The sequence below is a fragment of the Callospermophilus lateralis genome, chromosome 4 (assembly GCF_048772815.1).
Source record: "Callospermophilus lateralis isolate mCalLat2 chromosome 4, mCalLat2.hap1, whole genome shotgun sequence".
In the NCBI taxonomy this organism is placed as follows: Eukaryota; Metazoa; Chordata; class Mammalia; order Rodentia; family Sciuridae; genus Callospermophilus; species Callospermophilus lateralis.
In genome coordinates this window covers 88,487,515-88,507,594 of record NC_135308.1, presented here as the reverse complement: position 1 = coordinate 88,507,594, position 20,080 = coordinate 88,487,515, and the positions used below count along the sequence as shown (strand labels likewise).

Below are 20,080 nucleotides of genomic sequence, written 5' to 3'. Positions count from 1 at the left end.
TCTTTCTCCTCTGAATGATCCCAGTCTTTACTATCCACAGTCCTATTAGCATTTTGGTCTTTCGTGCTCCAATTAGAATCTCCAATTAAGCTCTGCTTACAACATTTTAAATGTCTTATACTTTGCATCTCTAAATTTCTCAAAATTCCTCTCATAAACTCCATAAGGCTTTTGAACCAGAAGGTTAGGTTAGTAACAACAGTGACTTTCCTCCTTGGTATGAATTTCTGTTTTAGTTAGCTTTTCATTGCTATGATCAAAATACCTGACAAGAACAATTTAAAGAAAGAAAAGTTTATTTTGGCTCATGGTTTCAGAGGTTCAGTCCACTGTTGGCTGGCTGTACAGCTCTGGGCTTAAGGTGAAGCAGAACATCATGGCAGAAGGATATTATAGAGGGAAGCAGCTCAGGACATGGCAACCAAGAATAAGAAGAAGGAGGAAGAGGGGGAGGAGGAAGAGGGAGGAGGAGGAGGAGAAAAAAAGAAAAAAGAGAGAGAGCGGGCAAGCGCTGTTTACTGGGGACAAAATATAAACCTCAAAGTCATACCCCTAGTGACTTACTTCCTCCAGTCATATATTTCTGCATACATTTACCACCCAGTTAATCCACTGAAGTGAAATAACCCATCGATTAGGTCAAAGATCACATAATCTGATCATTTGACCTCTGAACATTTTGTACTCTCTCACATATGAGCTTTTGGGGAACACCTCATATCTAAACCATAATAGGTACATAATATGTAAAACTATGATAATTTATCTACATATTAAGATGAATAAGATACATGTCCACAATAAGTTTAGTAAATAAATAACTACATAATTATATCAATGTTATATATCTGCATGTGTGTATGTACAACGAAATAATTATAAATCTAATACCTAGACATCAATAAAATAGTTCCATGTATAGCTCTGGAGTTTAGGAGAGAATATGAAAGTTAGGTATACAGCATGAGAATCATCTACATAGAGATAATAAATAAAATTAGAATGGAAAAATGAGGTTGTCATTGGAAGCTCATTTGTATAATGAGAGACCCTAGGGTAAAATATTGGAATAAGAGGTAGAATAAGAGTAGAATAAGAGGAAGAAAAATCAAAGAAAAAGTAGTCATAGTGGGAAAAGTAAAGTAATGAGTGTACAGTTTTGTGAAGGTTCTAGGAGAAAAATGACAAGAGTTAGTCAGCAATGTCAAATGACAGAGTTAGCAGGATGAAGACCAAGATAGGACACTGGATTAGTGACAAAGAGTTATTACTTATACTGTTTAGTATAATGTGAAGAGATTCGAGCAAGTGAGGAGGAGGTGAGGAAATGGAGATAGAGTATAGGGAAAGGAAATAGAGCAGAGTGCTTTAGAGATAGTGTAACAATCATTGGGTGGGAGGATACGAAATAAGCATAGAATAGGGAATGTTAGGCAGATAAAGACCACAGATAATATAAAAGGGGTTGGTACCGGACAAGTCAGGACTACATGGGGTAGTTGAGCTTCAGCCCTGAGACTGTGGAGAAGGCAGACAAAATGCAGAGACAAAATTTGAAGTAGGCAGAAGAAGTTGAAGAAGCTCCTGCCTGGATTTTCAGTGATCAGGAACGGATCAGCATACATTCTGAATTGCACATAAATCAAGAGGTGGCTGCTGATGAATTTTCAATTATTAAGAAGCCAAGTGAGGATATAAGAGACTGAGGAAAGTAGAAAATAAGAATGTGAAGGATAAGAAAGGAGACTGTGATAAAATCAATGAGATGTACCATAATAATGAGGGCATATTCTTTTCAAGGAATTTTTAATTGAAGATTTGGAGTGATGTTTTTCTGAGGAATATGTATAAAAAATTCTTTTTACATGTTATTGCTTTAGAATTTCTTTAAAAATATGGCTATGTAAAGCATCAAAAATATTTTATTTTTATTTATCATGGATTTTTCAATAGGATGCCTGTGTGTCTGTGCTGTTAGAGCAAAGCTTTTACTCAGCATAAAAGAGAATTTGGAAGTATTGAGAAATTGGCTTTAAATTATGAGGCTTCTATGTTAGTCAACTTTCTGTTATTTTAGCAAGTACCTGAAATAATCAGTGTTTTGGTCAGTTTTTTTTTTTTTTGTCACTGTGACCAAAAGACCTGACAAAAAAGAATTTAAGAAGCAGAAGTTTATTTTAATTCACAGTTTCAGTCCATAGATGGACCACACCATTGCTCTGGGCTCAATGTCAGACAGAACATTATGGCTGAAAGGTATGGAAGAAGAAGGCAGCTCAGGACATGGAAATGAGGAAGCACAGAGAGCTCTGCTCACCCTCAGTAATCTACTTCTCCAACCACACCCTACCTTCCTACATTTCCATCCAGTTAATCCATCATTAGATTAATCTACTGATTAGGTGACAACTCTTATAATCAAGTCATTTGCCTCTGAAAATTCTTGCATTATCTCACACATGAGCTTTTGGGGAGCACCTCATATCTAAACCATACTATCAATTTATAAAGAGAAAAATGATTATTTTGGCTCTCAGTTTCAGAGGTTTCAGTTCATGATCAATTGGCCTTGTTGTTTTGGGGCCTGTAGTGAGGTAACACATGATGCAGAAGCATGTGTGTGAAACTACTTACTTCATGGCCAGGAAGTAAGAGAGAAAGAGGAAGGGACTAGAGTCTCATCACCCCTTTTAGGGCATGACTCAAACGACTTGAAGATTTTCCAATAGTCCTCACATCTTAAGGTTGCACCAACTCCTAATCATGCCAAACTTGGGACTAAGCCTCTAACCTATGAAGCTTTAGAGGACATCGCAGATTCAAACAATAGCAGCTTGTTTTTCAACATTTACAAAATCAATGTTATTTTATATGCACACCAAGTTTATTTTTCTTATAAGCTGAATATCTCAGTCAAAAATATCTCCGATAATTGGGATATACCTAAGCAAAAAAGCACTTGCCTATCATGAGTAAGTCCCTACATTCAACAACTAGCACAACCCCTCTCAAAAAAAAAAAATGAAAAATTCATTCTTTTCATAGAACCAGACTCTATGTGAGTAACTATACTATAACTTTGTATTTTTGGTTTTTTTAGGGTTTATAGAAACAGGAGCTATCATCGGTCCTTTGATTGGACTTTTGTTAGCGTCATTCTGTGCAAACATTTATGTAGACACTGGATCTGTAAACACAGGTAATTCAATAAAATCTATTTAAACAGTGTCAGAGTATGCAAAGTATCTTATGAATGTAATTTCATGTAATTGTTGTCCTATTTGACCCTCACAAAGGTAGATTATTTCAAGTTTACATCAGCCAATCAAAGTGGAGTAAATAGTAGAGGAAGATAAAATGCTGATCTTCTGATTCAAAGTCCATTACTCTTTCTGTCATATCACAGCCATTATTTTGGTTTCAAAAGATTTAAGAATATAAGTTTTACTTTCTTGTAATCAAGGGATCACTTGTAGATAATGGAATAGACCTTTCAGTTATTTATTAAGTACCTAGTTATAAATTCTTTAGTGATATGATAGATAATCAAGGCTAATTTATTGCTTTATTATTTATGTCATAGCAGTACACATTGGCAGACAAATCTTTTTAAATTAAATTTATTTTACCTGATACATAAAACAAAAATTATACATACTAATAGGATTCCATGTGATGTTTTGATATATGTAAACAATGTATAATATCTATTTCTCTTTTCTTTAAGAGGAAAACTTTCAAAATCCTTTCTTGCAATGTATAGTACACAACTGTTACTTATAATCACCCTACTGTGCAACAGCTCACCAAGACTTCTTGCTTCTAACTTTAACTTCATATCATTGATCAACCTTAGATAAATTTATAAATGTCTGAATTGTATGAAAATTTTCTATCTGAATGATCCTGAGAATTATAATTTTAATAATTTTCTGTATTTTATACAAGAGATATGACATAAACTAATATAAATATATAAATTTTTTTACAGATGCTCTGACCATAACTCCCACTGATACTCGTTGGGTTGGTGCATGGTGGTTTGGCTTTTTGATCTGTGCAGGAGTGAATGTCCTCACTGCCATTCCTTTTTTCTTTTTGCCCAAAACGCTTCCAAAGGAGGGACTAGAGGGTAATGCTGACATCATTAAAAATGACAAAGAAGAAAAACAGAGAGGAGAGGTCAAGAAGGAAAAGGATGGAATCACTAAAGGCAAATATAAAAATTTTAAACACCATAATTTACCTTTTATTTTACATAGGTGTTTCTGTGTTTTAGCTTAGCACTATAATATATTATGCTGCTGATGTACGCTATTAAGATATTTTGTTATTACTGATCACAAGTCAATAATATCTAACTAGTCTGATTCTTCCTGTGCTAATCTTTGAAAACAAATGATATAATTTGAAAGCTGTTTTATCTGAGTCTTTATATAAAAATTGAAATCATTCTTGGAATTCCAAATAAGCAAATATATTTGGTCCTATCTGCTTTAAAACAATCTGTTCTATAGAGAACATAAGTCTAATTTAAAAATGAACAAGTAGAAATTAAAGAACAATAGTAGGAAAAAACATGCACTAATCATAATAGGTAGTATAGTTCTATAACCAAAATTTTAGCTTAGCTGTGAGCTTCCTGGAGTTTAAGGCAGAAAAAGGAAACATTATAGATAATATGATTCTTTATATTTGATAAAGGGGTGAATGATAATTTTTAAAGATAAATTGTTCCCTCAATAACAAAGTATAAAAGTGTAGAAAAAATATCATCATATGATGTATGATACAAGTAGCATTGAGCAACATAGTGAATTTCAGTGAATGCAAGAGCATAATTAATGTAGCATTTTTTATATAGATCTTTAATCAAAGTTCAAGGCAAAGTTTTCAAGAAGATGTTTCGGTGGGAAACTTAGCGTAGATAATTTTAGTATGTAGTATTTTTATCCCAAACGTGGCATACATTGGAATCACTTAGGAATTTTAGAATTTACTGATGCTTGAAAGTAGTATAGTAGTCTCAGGAAGTTTGAGTTAATTCTTAGGGAATGTAGCCTGGGCATTAGAATTCTTAAAAAGTATTTATTTGGAAGATGGGTGGTGATGGCGGGGGTGGGGGGGCTGTTTCATTATCTGTAAAATGGCAATAATAGCATTACTTTTATTATAGAGTTATTGTGTACAGGTGAAAGGAATTCTGGTACATGTTCCTATTATTATTCCTATTAGTACTAATATTTTCATTGTTGATGTTGTTATTTTACCATAATTCACAAGCTCTTTTACAATTTACACATTAATTTTTATTAACAATCACAAATTCACTTGAAGCACAACTAAACACTATTTAATACTTATTGGAAGATTAGGATTAGTTTACAATCTTGAAAATTTTAAGCATCATGATTATGATAACAATTCTTCTAAAAGGGCTAATACAGACTGATAGAGAATATTAACACAGAATAGTTTTTGTGGTTTGTAAGATCAACTTTCAAAACTAGGGAAGAGCTTAGAGTAAGATAAAATATGTTAAATAGGTTTGAACTATCAAGACTCTTCTATTAGGACAGGGATGTCAACAAAAATGGGTGATTTAAAAAGCCCAAAGAGCCGAGTGGCGCACGCCTCTAATACCAGAGGCTCAGAGGGTGAGACAGGAGAATCACAAGTTCAAAGCCAGCCTCAGCAACAGTAAGGTGCTAAGTAACTCAGTGAAACCCTGTCTCCAAATAAAATATAAAAATAGGGCTGAGAATGTGGCTCAGTGGTCATGTACCCTGAGTTCAATCCCCACATTGACCACATCTCCCTCCTCTGCATGGACCTTCATGGACCTTATTCTTAAGCAGGAATTCTACAAGTGGGATTTATTTCTTTGCATTAAGCTGTGCTTCCTCCACCAATGGTTATTTCTTCTACCAAATGGTTTATTTCTTCATACTTCATTCTCGACTCGAGTAAGTTGTAGGCAGTTAATATTAAGTAAACTAGGACAGTACAAAACAAGGAAATTGAGACAGAGAACGTGAAGATAGAAAAAGTGAAAAGAAATTAGAATTTGAGCCAAAATATCTGCAATGTGACTCAACCCATTTACCATAGACAGGCCACAAATTAAGCAGAAAAAAATTTTGGTTAAATCATTTATATTGTCCTTATTATGTACCAAATGAATCAAAATCTATGTGAACAGAGCCTGCATATGGTTTAACAAATATCTCCAGGTAGTTCTAATATACATCCCATTGTGAACTGATGAAACAACAATTGAAACTGTTGTTCTGAAGAAGCAGAAAAATTCCTGGTACTTAAACAAATTTTTATTCCATTAATTCCCATGTCTTTATTTTAAATATTCAGGGAGTGATAGTTTCTATATTTTAGTACATACTTCTTTATCAAAGTGATTTCCTTCCAGATTATGGAGAAAAAGCATTTTCCATTCTAGATGATCTCTAGAGAAGAGAGGATATTAATAGAAAAAAAGGATAAAAAAATGGTGTGGACCCAGATGCTGTATTTGTCTCTTTTTTAAATTTTTTGTTTCAGTATTTATGGACCTTTATTTTATTCATTTATTTATATGTGGTGCTGAGAGTTGAACCCAGTTCCTCATACATGTGAGGCAAGTGCTCCACCACTGAGCCATAAACCCAGCCCCTACATTTGTCTCTTTAAAATTTTGCTTAAATAATGACTTAGGGAAGGTAAACTATTGTGTTATAATTCTACCCAGTTAGGTATATCACTGATTTCCAGAAGCCACTCGGCTTATATATTTTCAGCTTACAGGTAGTAAAAAGAATGAACAGATATATGTACATTACGAAGTATAATCGAGGAGGGAGGTTGATGTTTCAGGAAAACACCTGCCACAAAATGCAAAGCCAAGTTGATCTGACACTATCATTCTTTCATTTCAGATTTTTTACCATTCATGAAAAGTCTCTCCTGCAATCCAATTTACATGCTTTTCATACTTATAAGTGTGTTACAGTTCAATGCATTTGCTAACATGTTCTCCTTTATGCCTAAATATCTGGAACAACAATATGGAAAATCAACTTCTGATGCAATCTTTCTCATTGGTATGTTTGTTTCTCTCTGAGTTATTGGCATACTACCCCCCAACCCCCATGAAATGGTGAACAATGTGACAAAGAGATTAGGAAACTCCTAAATTGAAATCTTTTAGGATATTCCTGTCTCTGCTAAATTTCCTCTTTCCACTCTCTAGGAAAATTAAGGAAGTGTATGAAGGGGAAGAGGTCAGAAATTGTCTTTTTTTTCTCTTTTCTGCCCTCTTTCCAGTCAGAATAGAAACTCATAATGTTTATGGAAATCTCGGGAAATGCAAACATTAGTGAATTTTCAGATAGGCAGTTCATTAATTTATAAAGGATTAAAGTTAACTCATTAGGATTCTGTGTTTTACTCTTTTGGCTTAAATTCTTGGATTCCATATTCCTCCTAATGTAGTTCCTTGGTCCCCTGATGGTTTTAAATATTTCTGCATCTACATACTTTCTGCCTTTCCTGTAACTACCCTAACCCCAGTGATTCTACTTTGCCTGAGTTTTTTCCTGAGATCTTTTTATTCTTCTAAAAAATGACTATCCCAGGCTATGTGTACCTATATGCCTTGAGTTTTAACACGTTCATCCAAGAATATGATTCAGTGATGCAGATATTATACAAAGCAGCCTAGGGCTGTCTTTCCCTTTTGCTTTTTCCCTTTTTTGTATTGAAGAAGGGGACAAAGAGCTGGGAAAGAAGAATGCTGGTTAGCACAGCAAAATATGAAATATAGCCACACTCAACAGCCAAAGTTTCAGCAGAATGACTTTCTAAAGTACCTTGAACTGAGTCAAATTCTTAATAATCAAAGTGGGAGTAAGTAACTGAACTGCCATATATATATAAATATATATATATATATATATATACATATGTTATATATATACATATAAAATACTTATATATGTATATATTCCTATCCCACACACTAGAGAGTAATATAATAAATTACTGGTCAACTCGGACTTGCTACTCCTATGTATATCCTAATAAAAGAGACTTTGATCATGATACCTGACTATAAGAAATTGAAAACCTATTGTGAATAATTAAATGAATGATAATAATATTTTTTAAAAAATATACTTGACATTATGAGTCATTTTGAAATCTCCTTGTACATGATGTGTAACTGAGTAGGGTTAAAATCACCACTACTTCAATCTAAATACTTTCTTATGTAAAACATATTAGGCAAAAGTGATAATATATTTGTTCTTTGTTGTTGTCAATTTGTAAATAACATTTTACTTGCATTTATAGGTATTTATAACTTACCTCCAGTATGCATTGGATATATTGCTGGTGGTTTAATTATGAAGAAGTTCAAGATTACCGTTAAACAAGCTGCCCACATAGGATGTTGGTTATCTGTAATTGAGTACCTTCTCTATTTTTTATGTTTTCTTGTGACTTGTGATAATTCTCCAGTTGCTGGCATAACTACCTCTTATGCAGGGTATGTTTTTTTTTCTGGTAAATACCATATTCTTTCAACAGACTGTTAGTAGCATATTTTCTCTAGTGATTGTACAAAACCAAATCATTTTTTTAGGAGTTAATGGCAGTGATCCATGGTCATCCTGCATCTTTCCTTTACCTATCAATTATATACCAATCCATTCAAACTCTAGTTTTATTAAAAAAGCAGTGAACATCACAGGGTGAATGAGTTTATGATTGTGTGTGTATGTGTATAATTGGTAGTCTTTGTGATATCCTAGTGGACATTAAAATGTACATAAAGGAAGCTACCTATAGGTTATATTAGGATTTGTTATCCATATATTTTATACCCCTGTAAATATTAAAATGAAAAGTTGACTATGCAGTCTAAATAGCCTTTAGATTTTTCCATGGTGGGCTTAATTAGCATTATTGAATCCTAATTCATGGTAAATTAATATATAAATTATGTACATCACTGATATAGTTATGTCTAAAGTATAAATAGTTTTAGATATTGTATTTTGAGGTTTATCTGGGTTTACAGAAAGATTTTTCCATAGTAATGAGAAATTTAAAAAATTCACTTCAAGTCAAAATGAAATGAAAAGCTTCCTAAAGTGTTCCTTTTAAAGTCATCAAGTATTATAGTATTAAAATAATTTCAAATATAAAATCATAATTTTTGCATATATTATCTGATTTGAATCTTGCAAGCTCCGCTTAACATAAGCATTATTATTTCCATTTTATAGATAAAGAAATGGAAGATTAGAGAAGTTCAAAAAACCTCTTCAACCATATCAGTGTAGAAATGTAGGTTTTAAAATTGGAAAGAATCTTAAAGATTGTCTGCATCTCCAATTATGCTGATTCCCAGAGAGAACATGTGGAAGGCCACACTTTGGTCTAGTCACAGGATTTGAATTCATTCTCTAGACTCTTATATTAGTTAGTGCATGATCACAATTATAAGTACTGGGTACTAAACCAGAAGAATGATTTTTTTTTTTACTCACGTGACTTTGTTTCTGAAGTAAATGCATTATAAATGGAAATAGGAGGTTTTGATCTTCAAGTTAGCTCTCTCATTATTTTCTCCCACATGGATCAACCTTAGAGATTAGGTCATCTTCATGTTTTAGTTCTAATAATATCCGGAAAATTCCGTCCCATGGGCCTGGGGTTTTGGCTCAGTGCTAGGGCACTTTCTTAGGTGAGGTACTGGGTTTGATCATCAGCACCACATAAAAATAAATAAAATCATTTTGTCCATTTATAACTAAAAAAAAATTAAATGCATCCCACATGGTAGGCACTTAGTGCTTGTTTATGGATTGTATTTTTCTAAAATAAATCATTGAAAAAGTGGTTTTGTGACACTGCACCTGGTTATCTTTTACACCAAAACTATAGTAGGCAAGTCACACATTGATAGAAGATTTCTTTTTCTATTTTGGTGGAGGGGAGGAAACATAATTGGAGATTAAGATAGAAAGAAGAAAAACAAGTCTTGAATAGTGTTTCAGTATCCATGGTATTATTTTAAATCATTTCAGAATACAACAAGATTTATATGTGGGAAATAAAGTCCTTGATGACTGCAATAGAGCTTGCAACTGTCCAACTAAAACATGGGATCCTGTATGTGGCGACAATGATTTATCATATATGTCAGCTTGTCTAGCTGGTTGTGAGACATCCTCTGGAACTGGATTGAACATGGTAACATATCTTACTGGCCTTTTTGACAGAACTTCTATGTATTGACAATGATTTATCATATATGTCAGCTTGTCTTGCTGGTTGTGAGACATCCTTTGGAACTGGATCGAACATGGTAATACATCCTACTGGCCTTTTTGACAGACCTTCTGTGTATTGTATTAGCATTTTCTAACTTTGAACTGGACCTATATCTGCTGAAAACAAATTTAGTCTTTTCTTAAAACCAGACTTTTTTTTATTTGTATAACTTAAATTACCTTCTATATACACACTTTGTTACCTTTTCACTTCTCAGATCTATGTAACGCCTTCACAGTGTCTGAGTACTCATCTGTAATTTTAAGCCAGTTTAGATTATTATTAAAATAATTTGGGTTAAAAATATACTGGACAGAAAACAATTTATCATTGAAAAAGAAGTTGGCAATTTTGTTCTCAATTTTGTTCTCAAACTGCTGTGTTTTTTTCTTCTGTTTTCTATGTATATTTATGTATGTGCTTTTTGTGTTTTTCACATAAAAACAGTTTTTTTTAAACAAGATAGATAGAGTTAGGCATGTCTTCTTTTTTTAAATTTTTTTTTATATTTTAAAATTTTTATTGTTGGTTGTTCAAAACATTACATAGTTCTTGACATATCATATTTCACACTTTGATTCAAGTGGGTTATGAACTCCCATTTTTACTCCATATACAGATTGCAGAATCACATTGGTTACACATCCACTGATTTACATATTGCCATACTAGTGTCTGTTGTATTCTGCTGCCTTTCCTATCCTCTATTATCCCCCCTTCCCTCCCCTCCCCTCCCCTCTTCTCTCTCTACCCCATCTACTGTAATTCATTTCTCCCCCTTGTTTTTTTTCCCCTTTCCCCTCACTTCCTCTTGTATGTAATTTTGTCTAACCCTGAGGGTCTCCTTCCATTTCCATGCAATTTCCCTTCTCTCTCCCTTTCCTTTCCACCTCTCATCCCTGTTTAATGTTAATCTTCTTCTCATGCTCTCCCTCCCTACTCTGTTCTTAGTTACTCTCCTTATATCAAAGAAGACATTTGGCATTTGTTTTTGAGGGATTGGCTAGCTTCACTTAGCATAATCTGCTCTAATGCCATCCATTTCCCTGCAAATTCTATGATTTTGTCATTTTTTAATGCAGAGTAATACTCCATTGTGTATAAATGCCACATTTTTTTTTATCCATTCGTCTATTGAAGGACATCTAGGTTGGTTCCACAGTCTTGCTATTGTGAATTGTGCTGCTATGAACATCTATGTAGCAGTGCCCCTGTAGTATGCTCTTTTTAGGTCTTTAGGGAATAGACCCCAAGAAGGGGAATAGCTGGGTCAAATGGTGGTTCCCTTCCCAGCTTTCCAAGAAATCTCCATACTGCTTTCCAAATTGGCTGCACCAATTTGCAGTCCCACCAGCAATGTACAAGTGTACCCTTTTCCCCACATCTTCGCCAGCACTTGTTGTTGTTAGACTTCATAGTGGCTGCCAATCTTACTGGAGTGAGATGGTATCTTAGGGTGGTTTTGATTTGCATTTCTCTGACTGCTAGATATGGTGAGCATTTTCTCATGTACTTGGTGATTGATTGTATGTCCTCTTCTGAAAAGTGTCTGTTTAGGTCCTTGGCCCATTTGTTGATTGGGTTATTTGTTATCTTATTGTTTAATTTTTTTGAGTTCTTTGTATACTCTGGATATTAGGGCTCTATCTGAAGTGTGAGGAGTAAAGATTTGTTCCCAGGATGTAGGCTCCCTATTTACCTCTCTTATTGTTTCTTTTGCTGAGAAAAAAACTTTTTAGTTTGAGTAAGTCCCATTTGTTGATTCTAGTTATTAACTCTTGTGCTATGGGTGTCCTATTGAGGAATTTGGAGCCTGACCCCACAGTATGTAGATTGTAGCCAACTTTTTCTTCTATCAGACGCCATGTCTCTGATTTGATATCAAGCTCCTTGATTCATTTTGAGTTAACTTTTGTGCATGGCAAGAGAAAGGGATTCAGTTTCATTTTGTTGCATATGGATTTCCAGTTTTCCCAGCACCATTTGTTGAAGATGTTATCCTTCCTCCATTGCATGCTTTTAGCCCCTTTATCAAATATAAGATAGATGTAATTTTTTGGATTGGTTTCTGTGTCCCCTATTCTGTACCATTGGTCCACCCGCCTGTTTTGGTACCAGTACCATGCTGTTTTTGTTACTATTGCTGTGTAGTATAGTTTGAAGTCTGGTATCGCTATACTGCCTGATTCACACTTCCTGCTTAGAGTTGTTTTTGCTATTCTGGGTCTTTTATTTTTCCATATGAATTTCATGATTGCTTTGTCTATTTCTACAAGAAATGCCATTGGGATTTTGATTGGCATTGCATTAAACCCATAGAGAACTTTTGGTAATATCGCCATTTTGATGATGTTGGTTCTGCCTATCCATGAACAGGGTATATTTTTCCATCTTCTAAGATCTTCTTCTATTTCTCTCTTTAGGGTTCTGTAGTTTTCATTGTATAAGTCTTTCACCTCTTTTGTTAGGTTGATTCCCAAGTATTTTATTTTTTTGAGGATATCGTGAATGGAGTGGTTGTCCTCATTTCCATTTCAGAGGATTTGTCGCTGATATACAAGAATGCCTTTGATTTATGCGTGTTGATTTTATATCCTGCCACTTTGCTGAATTCATTTATTAGCTCTAATAGTTTCTTTGTAGACCCTTTTGGGTCTGCTAGGTATAGAATCATGTCATCTGCAAATAGTGATAATTTAAGTTCTTCTTTTCCTATTTTTATGCCTTTAATTTCTTTCGTCTGTCTAATTGCTCTGGCCAGTGTTTCGAGAACTATGTTGAACAGAAGTGGTGAGAGAGGGCATCCCTGTCTTGTTCCAGATTTTAGAGGGAATGCCTTCAATTTTTCTCCATTCAGAATGATGCTAGCCTGAGGCTTAGCATAGATAGCTTTTACAATATTGAGGTATGTTCTTGTTATCCCCAGTTTTTCTAGAGTTTTGAACATGAAGGGATGCTGTACTTTGTCGAATGCTTTTTCTGCATCTATCGAGATGATCATATGGTTCTTATCTTTAAGTCTATTGATGTGGTGAATAACATTTATTGATTTCCGTATATTGAACCAGCCTTGCATCCCAGGGATGAATCCTACTTGATCATGATGCACAGTTTTTTTGATATGTTTTTGAATCCGATTCACCAGAATTTTATTGAGGATTTTTGCATCTAGGTTCATTAGAGATATTGGTCTGTAGTTTTCTTTCTTTGAAGTGTCTTTGTCTGGTTTAGGAATCAGGGTGATGTTGGCCTTGTAGAATGAATTTGGAAGTTCTCCCTCTTTCTCTATTTCCTGGAATAGCTTGAAAAGTATTGGTATTAGTTCTTTTTTAAAGGTTTTGTAAAACTCTGCTGTATACCCATTCGGTCCTGAGCTTTTCTTAGTTGGTAGTCTTTTGATGGCTTCTTCTATTTCCTCGATTGATATTGGTCTGTTTAGGTTGTCTATATCCTCCTGACTCAATCTGGGTAGATCATATGACTTAAGAAATTTTTCATGGCCTTCACTATCTTCTATTTTATTGGAGTATAAGGATTCAAAATAATTTCTAATTATCTTCTGTATTTCTGAAGTGTCTGTTGTGATATTGCCTTTTTCATCCTGTATGCTAGTAATTTGAGTTCTCTCTCCTCTTCGTTAGCATGGCTAAGGGTCTGTCGATCTTATTTATTTTTTCAAAGAAACAACTTTTAGTTTTGTCAATTTTTTCAATTGTTTCTTTTGTTTCGATTTCATTAATTTCAGCTCTGATTTTAATTATTTCTTCCCTTCTACTTCTTTTGCTGTTGTTTTGCTTTTCTTTTTCTAGGATTTTGAGATGAAGTGTGAGATCATTTATTTGTTGGTTTTTTCTTTTTTTAAGGAATGAACTCCATGCGATGAATTTCCCTCTTAAAACTGCTTTCATTGTGTCCCATAGATTCCGATATGTTGTGTCTGTGTTTTCATTTATCTCTAAGAATTTTTTAATTTCCTCCTTGATGTCTTCTATAACCCATTGATCATTCAGTGACCTATTGTTCATTCTCCAAGTGATGCATGATTTTTTCCTTCCTTCTTTTATCATTGATTTCCAGTTTCATTTCATTATGATCAGATAAGATGCATGGTATTATCTCTACTCTTTTATATTGTCTAAGCATTGCCCTGTGACATAATATATGATCTCTTTTTGAGAAGGATCCATGTGCTGCTGAGAAAAAAGTATAACTGTTTGATGTTGGATGGTATATTCTATACATGTCAATTAAGTCTAGGTTATTAATTGTATTATTGAGTTCTATAGTTTCTTTATTCAACTTTTGTTTGGAAGATCTGTCCAGTGGTGAGAGAGGTGTGTTGAAGTCTCCCATAATTATTGTATGGTGGTCTATTAGACTCTTGAACTTGTGAAGAGTTTGTTTGATGAACATAGCTGCACCATTGTTTGGAGCATATGTATTTATGATTGTTATGTCTTGTTGGTGTATGGTTCCCTTGAGCAGTATGTAGTGTCCCTCTTTATCCCTTTTGATTAACTTTGGCTTGAAATCTATTTTATTTGATATGAGTATGGATACTCCTGCTTGTTTCCGAAGTCCATATGAGTGATATGATTTTTCCCAACCTTTCACCTTCAGTCTATGTATGTCTTTTTCTATCAAATGCGTCTCCTGTAGGCAGAATATTGTTGGATCTTTTTTTTTTATCCATTCTACTAGCCTGTGTCTCTTAATTGGTGAGTTTAAGCCATTAACATTTAGGGTTATTATTGAGATATGGATTGTTCTTCCAGCCATATTTGTTTATTTATGTTACTTAACATGCTTTTTTTTTCCTCTTTGATTATTTGTCCCCTTTACTGTACTACCTCCCACTGTTGGTTTTCATTGTTATTTTCCATTTCCTCTTCCTGTAATGCTTTGTCGAGGATGTTTTGAAGAGATGGTTTTCTAGCTGCAAATTCTTTTAACTTTTGTTTATCGTGAAAGGTTTTGATTTCATCTTCCATCCTAAAGCTTAATTTTGCTGGATACACAATTCTTGGTTGGAACCCATTTTCTTTCAGCATATGAAATATGTTGTTCCAGGATCTTCTAGCTTTCAGAGTCTGTGTTGAAAGATCAGCTGTTATCCTGATTAGTTTACCCCTAAATGTAATCTGCTTCCTTTCTCTTGAAGCTTTTAAAATTCTCTCCTTATTCTGTATGTTGGGCATCTTCATTATAATGTGTCTAGGTGTGGATCTCTTATGATTTTGCACATTCGGCATCCTGTAGGCTTCTAGGATTTGGGATTCTGTCTCATTCTTCAAGTCTGAGAAGTTTTCTCGTATTATTTAATTGAACAGATTTCTCATTCCTTTGGTTTGGACCTCTATACCTTCCTGTATCCCAATGACTCTTAAGTTTGGTCTCTTTATGTTATCCCAAATTTCTTGGATGTTCTTTTGCTCATGGTTTCTTAACAGTTTTGCTGAGCTGTCTATGTTCTTTTCAAGTTGAAATACTTTGTCTTCATTGTCTGATGTTCTGTCTTCTAAGTGCTCTACTCTGCTGGTAGTATTCTCATTTGAGTTTTTAAGTTGGTTAATTGCTTCCTGCATTTGTAGGATTTCTGTTTGTTTGTTTTTTATAACCTCTATCTCCCTATATAGTTGATCTTTTGCTTCTTGGATTTGTTTATGTAATTCATTGTTGAAGTGATCTTTCATTGTCTGATTTTGCTGTCTAATGTCTTCCTTAAGACTCCAGATCATCTGAAGCATGTAAATCCTGAATTCTTTATCTGACATTCCATCGGCTGCAGCTATTACCTCTTCTAAAGTTGAGTTGATCTGCATTGTTTGTGGTCCTTTCTTTCCTTGTCTTCTCATACTGCTCGTGTTTCTTTCTGCTTGGTGAAACTGTTGTGTTATTGAATTTCCCCCCTATATATTTATATTGCTCTTGTATAGTTTTAAAATCTCCCTTGCAGGGGCGGGTGGTGGCTGTGCTCCTCCTCCAATTGGGGCGATGTGTCTACCATGCCAGCAGGCCGCTGGGCCTGCTCCGCCGTTGGGTTGCAGGTCTGCCCACCTTGCAGGCAAGAGCGGCGTCTCTGCTCCACCCCTCCTCCAAATGGGGCGATGTGTCTACCACGCTGGCAAGCCGCTGGGCCTGCTCTAGGCATGTCTTCTTGCCTCAAGAATGTTCAACCTTATAAAGTTGGCTGGTGACCAAAGTAAAATACAAATTTTATTATTAATGAGATCGGGAAACATAATAATTCAAAAAGTGATGACTTTACTCTGTTTTTAAAATAAACTATATTTTGGGAGGACACAGCTTTGTTTATATGTAGACATTTGAACAATCAAACAGATTTTGTTGTTCTTACTTTGTATTGTGGCAGGTAAGTGTTTGTTTTTTTAAAAGTGTGCATTTAGAATAGCTGAGCTATTGCAGATTTACTTCATGTATTTACATAAAATACCATTTATTTTATTCTTCCCTCCCCCTTCCCCACTATAGATCAGCATTCACATATCAGAGAAAACATTTGGCCTTTGGTTTTTTGAAATTGGCAGTTTGGGCAGAGGGGAGTGGAGGGAGGGGAGGGGAAGAGGGTGGGAAGGATGGTGGAACAAGACAGACATTATTACCCTATGTACATGTATGATTGCATGAACGGTGTGACTGCATTATGTATTTCCAGAGAAATGAGAAGTTGTATTTCATTTGTGTACAATTAGTTGAAATTCATTCTGTTATGTATAACAAATTAGAACAAATTTTTAAAATGTCATATTTTGAAACTATACTTCTATGCTTTGTTTTATGCTATAATCCTGAGAGAGACCATAAAGGAGATGGGAACATAGAGATAAGCATTGTCCATACTTTTTTCCCTTGGTGTGTGTGAGTAGTACAGTCTCACACATGTTAGTCAAGTGCTCTACCATTGAGCTATACCCCCAGCCCCAGCAGTCTCCATCTTGATCCAACTGACTACATAAAAAAATTGAGATTTGTGTTCAAAATTCTTAAATAGTATATATTATTTTTGACAGGTGTTCCAAAATTGTAGCTGTATTCGAACATCAGGAAATTCATCTGCAGTTCTTGGGCTTTGTGACAAAGGCCATGACTGCTCCATGATGCTCCAGTACTTTCTAATCTTGTCGACAATTAGCAGTTTTATTTATTCTTTAGCTGCCATACCTGGATATATGGTTCTCCTGAGGTACAGTAATTATTTTCTTTATTTGGATTTCTTTCTGGTAATTTATTATAGTAACTTTTTCTAAGTATTTTGAGGCTTATGATATCTAAGAACTCTGTGCTCTATTATACATTTATTAAGGATCTTGCATTAAACATTGTTGAATCTTACAAAATTTTGAAGTTAATAATATGGATGTTCATCTTTTGTTTTTTTCCCTCCCTATCCTTTGCTATTTTCCTTTCTTATTTCTCAGAATAAGTGGATCTTTCATTGTGTAGTGCAAGATGAGATACATGCCCATTTTAGGGTTAGCCTTATGAAATGGTTGTTTAGATAGGTAAAGAATAGTTGCGTAGCAGCCACCTCATTTGGTTTAGCTTACAGGACAGCAGAATTTAAAACTACTAGAAGCCCCCCTTTTTTACCAGGGTCCCTTGATCTTTCTAAGCTCAATTTTTCTTTAATAAAAATGGGCATAAATGGTAAATGCCCAGCTCTTTTACAAGGCTACTGTGAGATACAAGTAATGTTTTCCTAAAACTAGGAAATTGCAGAGCCTTGTTCCAAACTTAGGTATATTAAACATGTGCTCTTTCAGTTATAGCATTCTTCATGCCTAATAAACAATCCTGAACACAGTTGCCCACCTGCTCCCCTTTCTCCTTGTCTCATTGAAATTCAGAAGCAGAATTAAGTTAATCGTAGTTCATTACGTTTTATCATTATGAGCTGGGGCAAGCTTTCTCTCTTGCTTTATTTTATTTATTTATTCATTTGTATTAAATTTCATCTCCTACTTTCACTCACCATAGGCACCCACTTAAGTATGATAGATATGTTTTTTTCAATATGCATTTTCAGTATGCACTTCACTCAGACGGTGGTGCTCTATGCCTTGGTTTGGTTCTTAAAGTACATGCATATATAAAGACACCAAGTATAGCTAGTGCTTAAGAGTTGTTCTCATACCATCACTGCTTCAGTGTCCTGCCCCCCACTTTATAGCCTCCCTAACACTTGGAATTATCTAACTTTCTAATGTTTACTGTTCCAGTTGGTGTAAAATAGTGGTTCATTGATGTTTAGTGTGATTTCCTGGTGAGTAAAGTTAAGCATATCTGAACTAATTTTTAGTTATTTAGTATTTAGATTTCTACTTCAAGATGCTGATTCTTTTTTTTTTTTACCCCATTTTCCTCTTTGCCTTGCTGATTTGGATGGTGACTATGTAAATTATAATTTATAATATTATATTGATATAATGTAATAAGCAGTATGATATAATTGAAACAATGATATAATTTATATAATGATATGCCTATAATTGATGCAATGACATAATTATCTTTTAGTCTTATGTTTCTTTTAACTTTTCTCTATTTATGAAGTAAAATCCTAAAAATTGCATGTAAGCATAACAACTTTTTTACCTTATGGTTTGGGTGTATGGTAGTGAGTGGTCACATTTAAAAAGCATTTTCAAATTCTCAGTTTATAAAAATGTTGCCTTATACATTTTATTCTAACAGGTTTAGGATAAAAGCTTTATAGTTTTATTTTTTGCTTTTATAGTCTTAAAATCATCTTAACTCTATTTTTATATATAGTGCAAGAGAGAAAGATGCCCAATTCAATTTATCTTCATATAATGAAGTAATTTTACCAATATCACAACCTAAATTACAGGTTCTTTGGTAGTGGTGCCACCTTTATCATATCTTAAATTTTCACAGCATGGGTATATTTTTCATATATTTTCTGTTTCATAGATTTTCTTATTATTAAATTAGTGTCATATTGATTTAATTGCTTTAGCATTGCAAATGTTAAAATATCATATGGTAACTTCCTTGCCCACCCATCTTGTCACCTTTATTGTGCCTAATCTCTGCCCAAATTGATTTAGCCATTTAGATTTTTATACTTACATATAAATTCTGATTGGGTTTATGAGGGTTCTGCAGATCAGGTGGAGAAAACTGGACATGAAATATTGGTGAAGCTGCAATATCAATATCTTTTATGTACTTGAGTAGAATTTTAAAAGATTCTTCATAAAGGTGATATGTCATTAGGTTGCTTCCTAGATACATACACAAATATATAAACTATATACATACTTATGAATTCATATGTATATACTCTGAGAAAAAGTTTCTCTATTCACAGAGAAGCCTTCTGACACCAGACTCTGTTTTTTTCCCCCACAATCATCAATTTTCTGGCACCACCAAGGTGTCCTACAGTTCATTTCAGTTCTGACAATATCAACCTAGAGTTATCATCAGATCCCAAGAGTTAAAGGGCTCAGTTCCCCCAGACTTCTATTGTTTTTTATGAGCATGGAAAATCTGGGGCTCTCAGCCTTTTGACTGACTAGTGATAGGCTGGAGATTCTTCAGGTTAGAAGACTTACTATAATGGCTTATAGAACTCAGGGAAGCACTTTTATTACATTTACTGGTTTATTATGAAGGAAACTTTTCAACCCCAAGGCTACAAAAACCCCCACATACTGTTTACCAATCTCACAGAAAGAACTTGGAAGACTGAGAA

At 34.2% G+C, this 20,080-nt stretch overlaps 1 protein-coding gene across 3 annotated transcripts in view; it reads left to right on the top strand.

The window, feature by feature from the left end:
- Slco1a2 (solute carrier organic anion transporter family member 1A2) overlaps nucleotides 1-20,080 on the top strand; it is a 72,320-nt gene that overhangs the window by 18,489 nt on the left and 33,751 nt on the right. For all 3 annotated transcript variants that reach the window (XM_077109223.1, XM_077109225.1, XM_077109224.1), the window contains 6 exons: nucleotides 3,101-3,199; nucleotides 3,992-4,213; nucleotides 6,933-7,097; nucleotides 8,350-8,545; nucleotides 10,092-10,257; nucleotides 17,370-17,542. In XM_077109223.1, coding sequence (XP_076965338.1) covers nucleotides 3,101-3,199; nucleotides 3,992-4,213; nucleotides 6,933-7,097; nucleotides 8,350-8,545; nucleotides 10,092-10,257; nucleotides 17,370-17,542 — 1,021 coding nt within the window. The remainder of the gene's footprint in view (nucleotides 1-3,100; nucleotides 3,200-3,991; nucleotides 4,214-6,932; nucleotides 7,098-8,349; nucleotides 8,546-10,091; nucleotides 10,258-17,369; nucleotides 17,543-20,080) is intronic.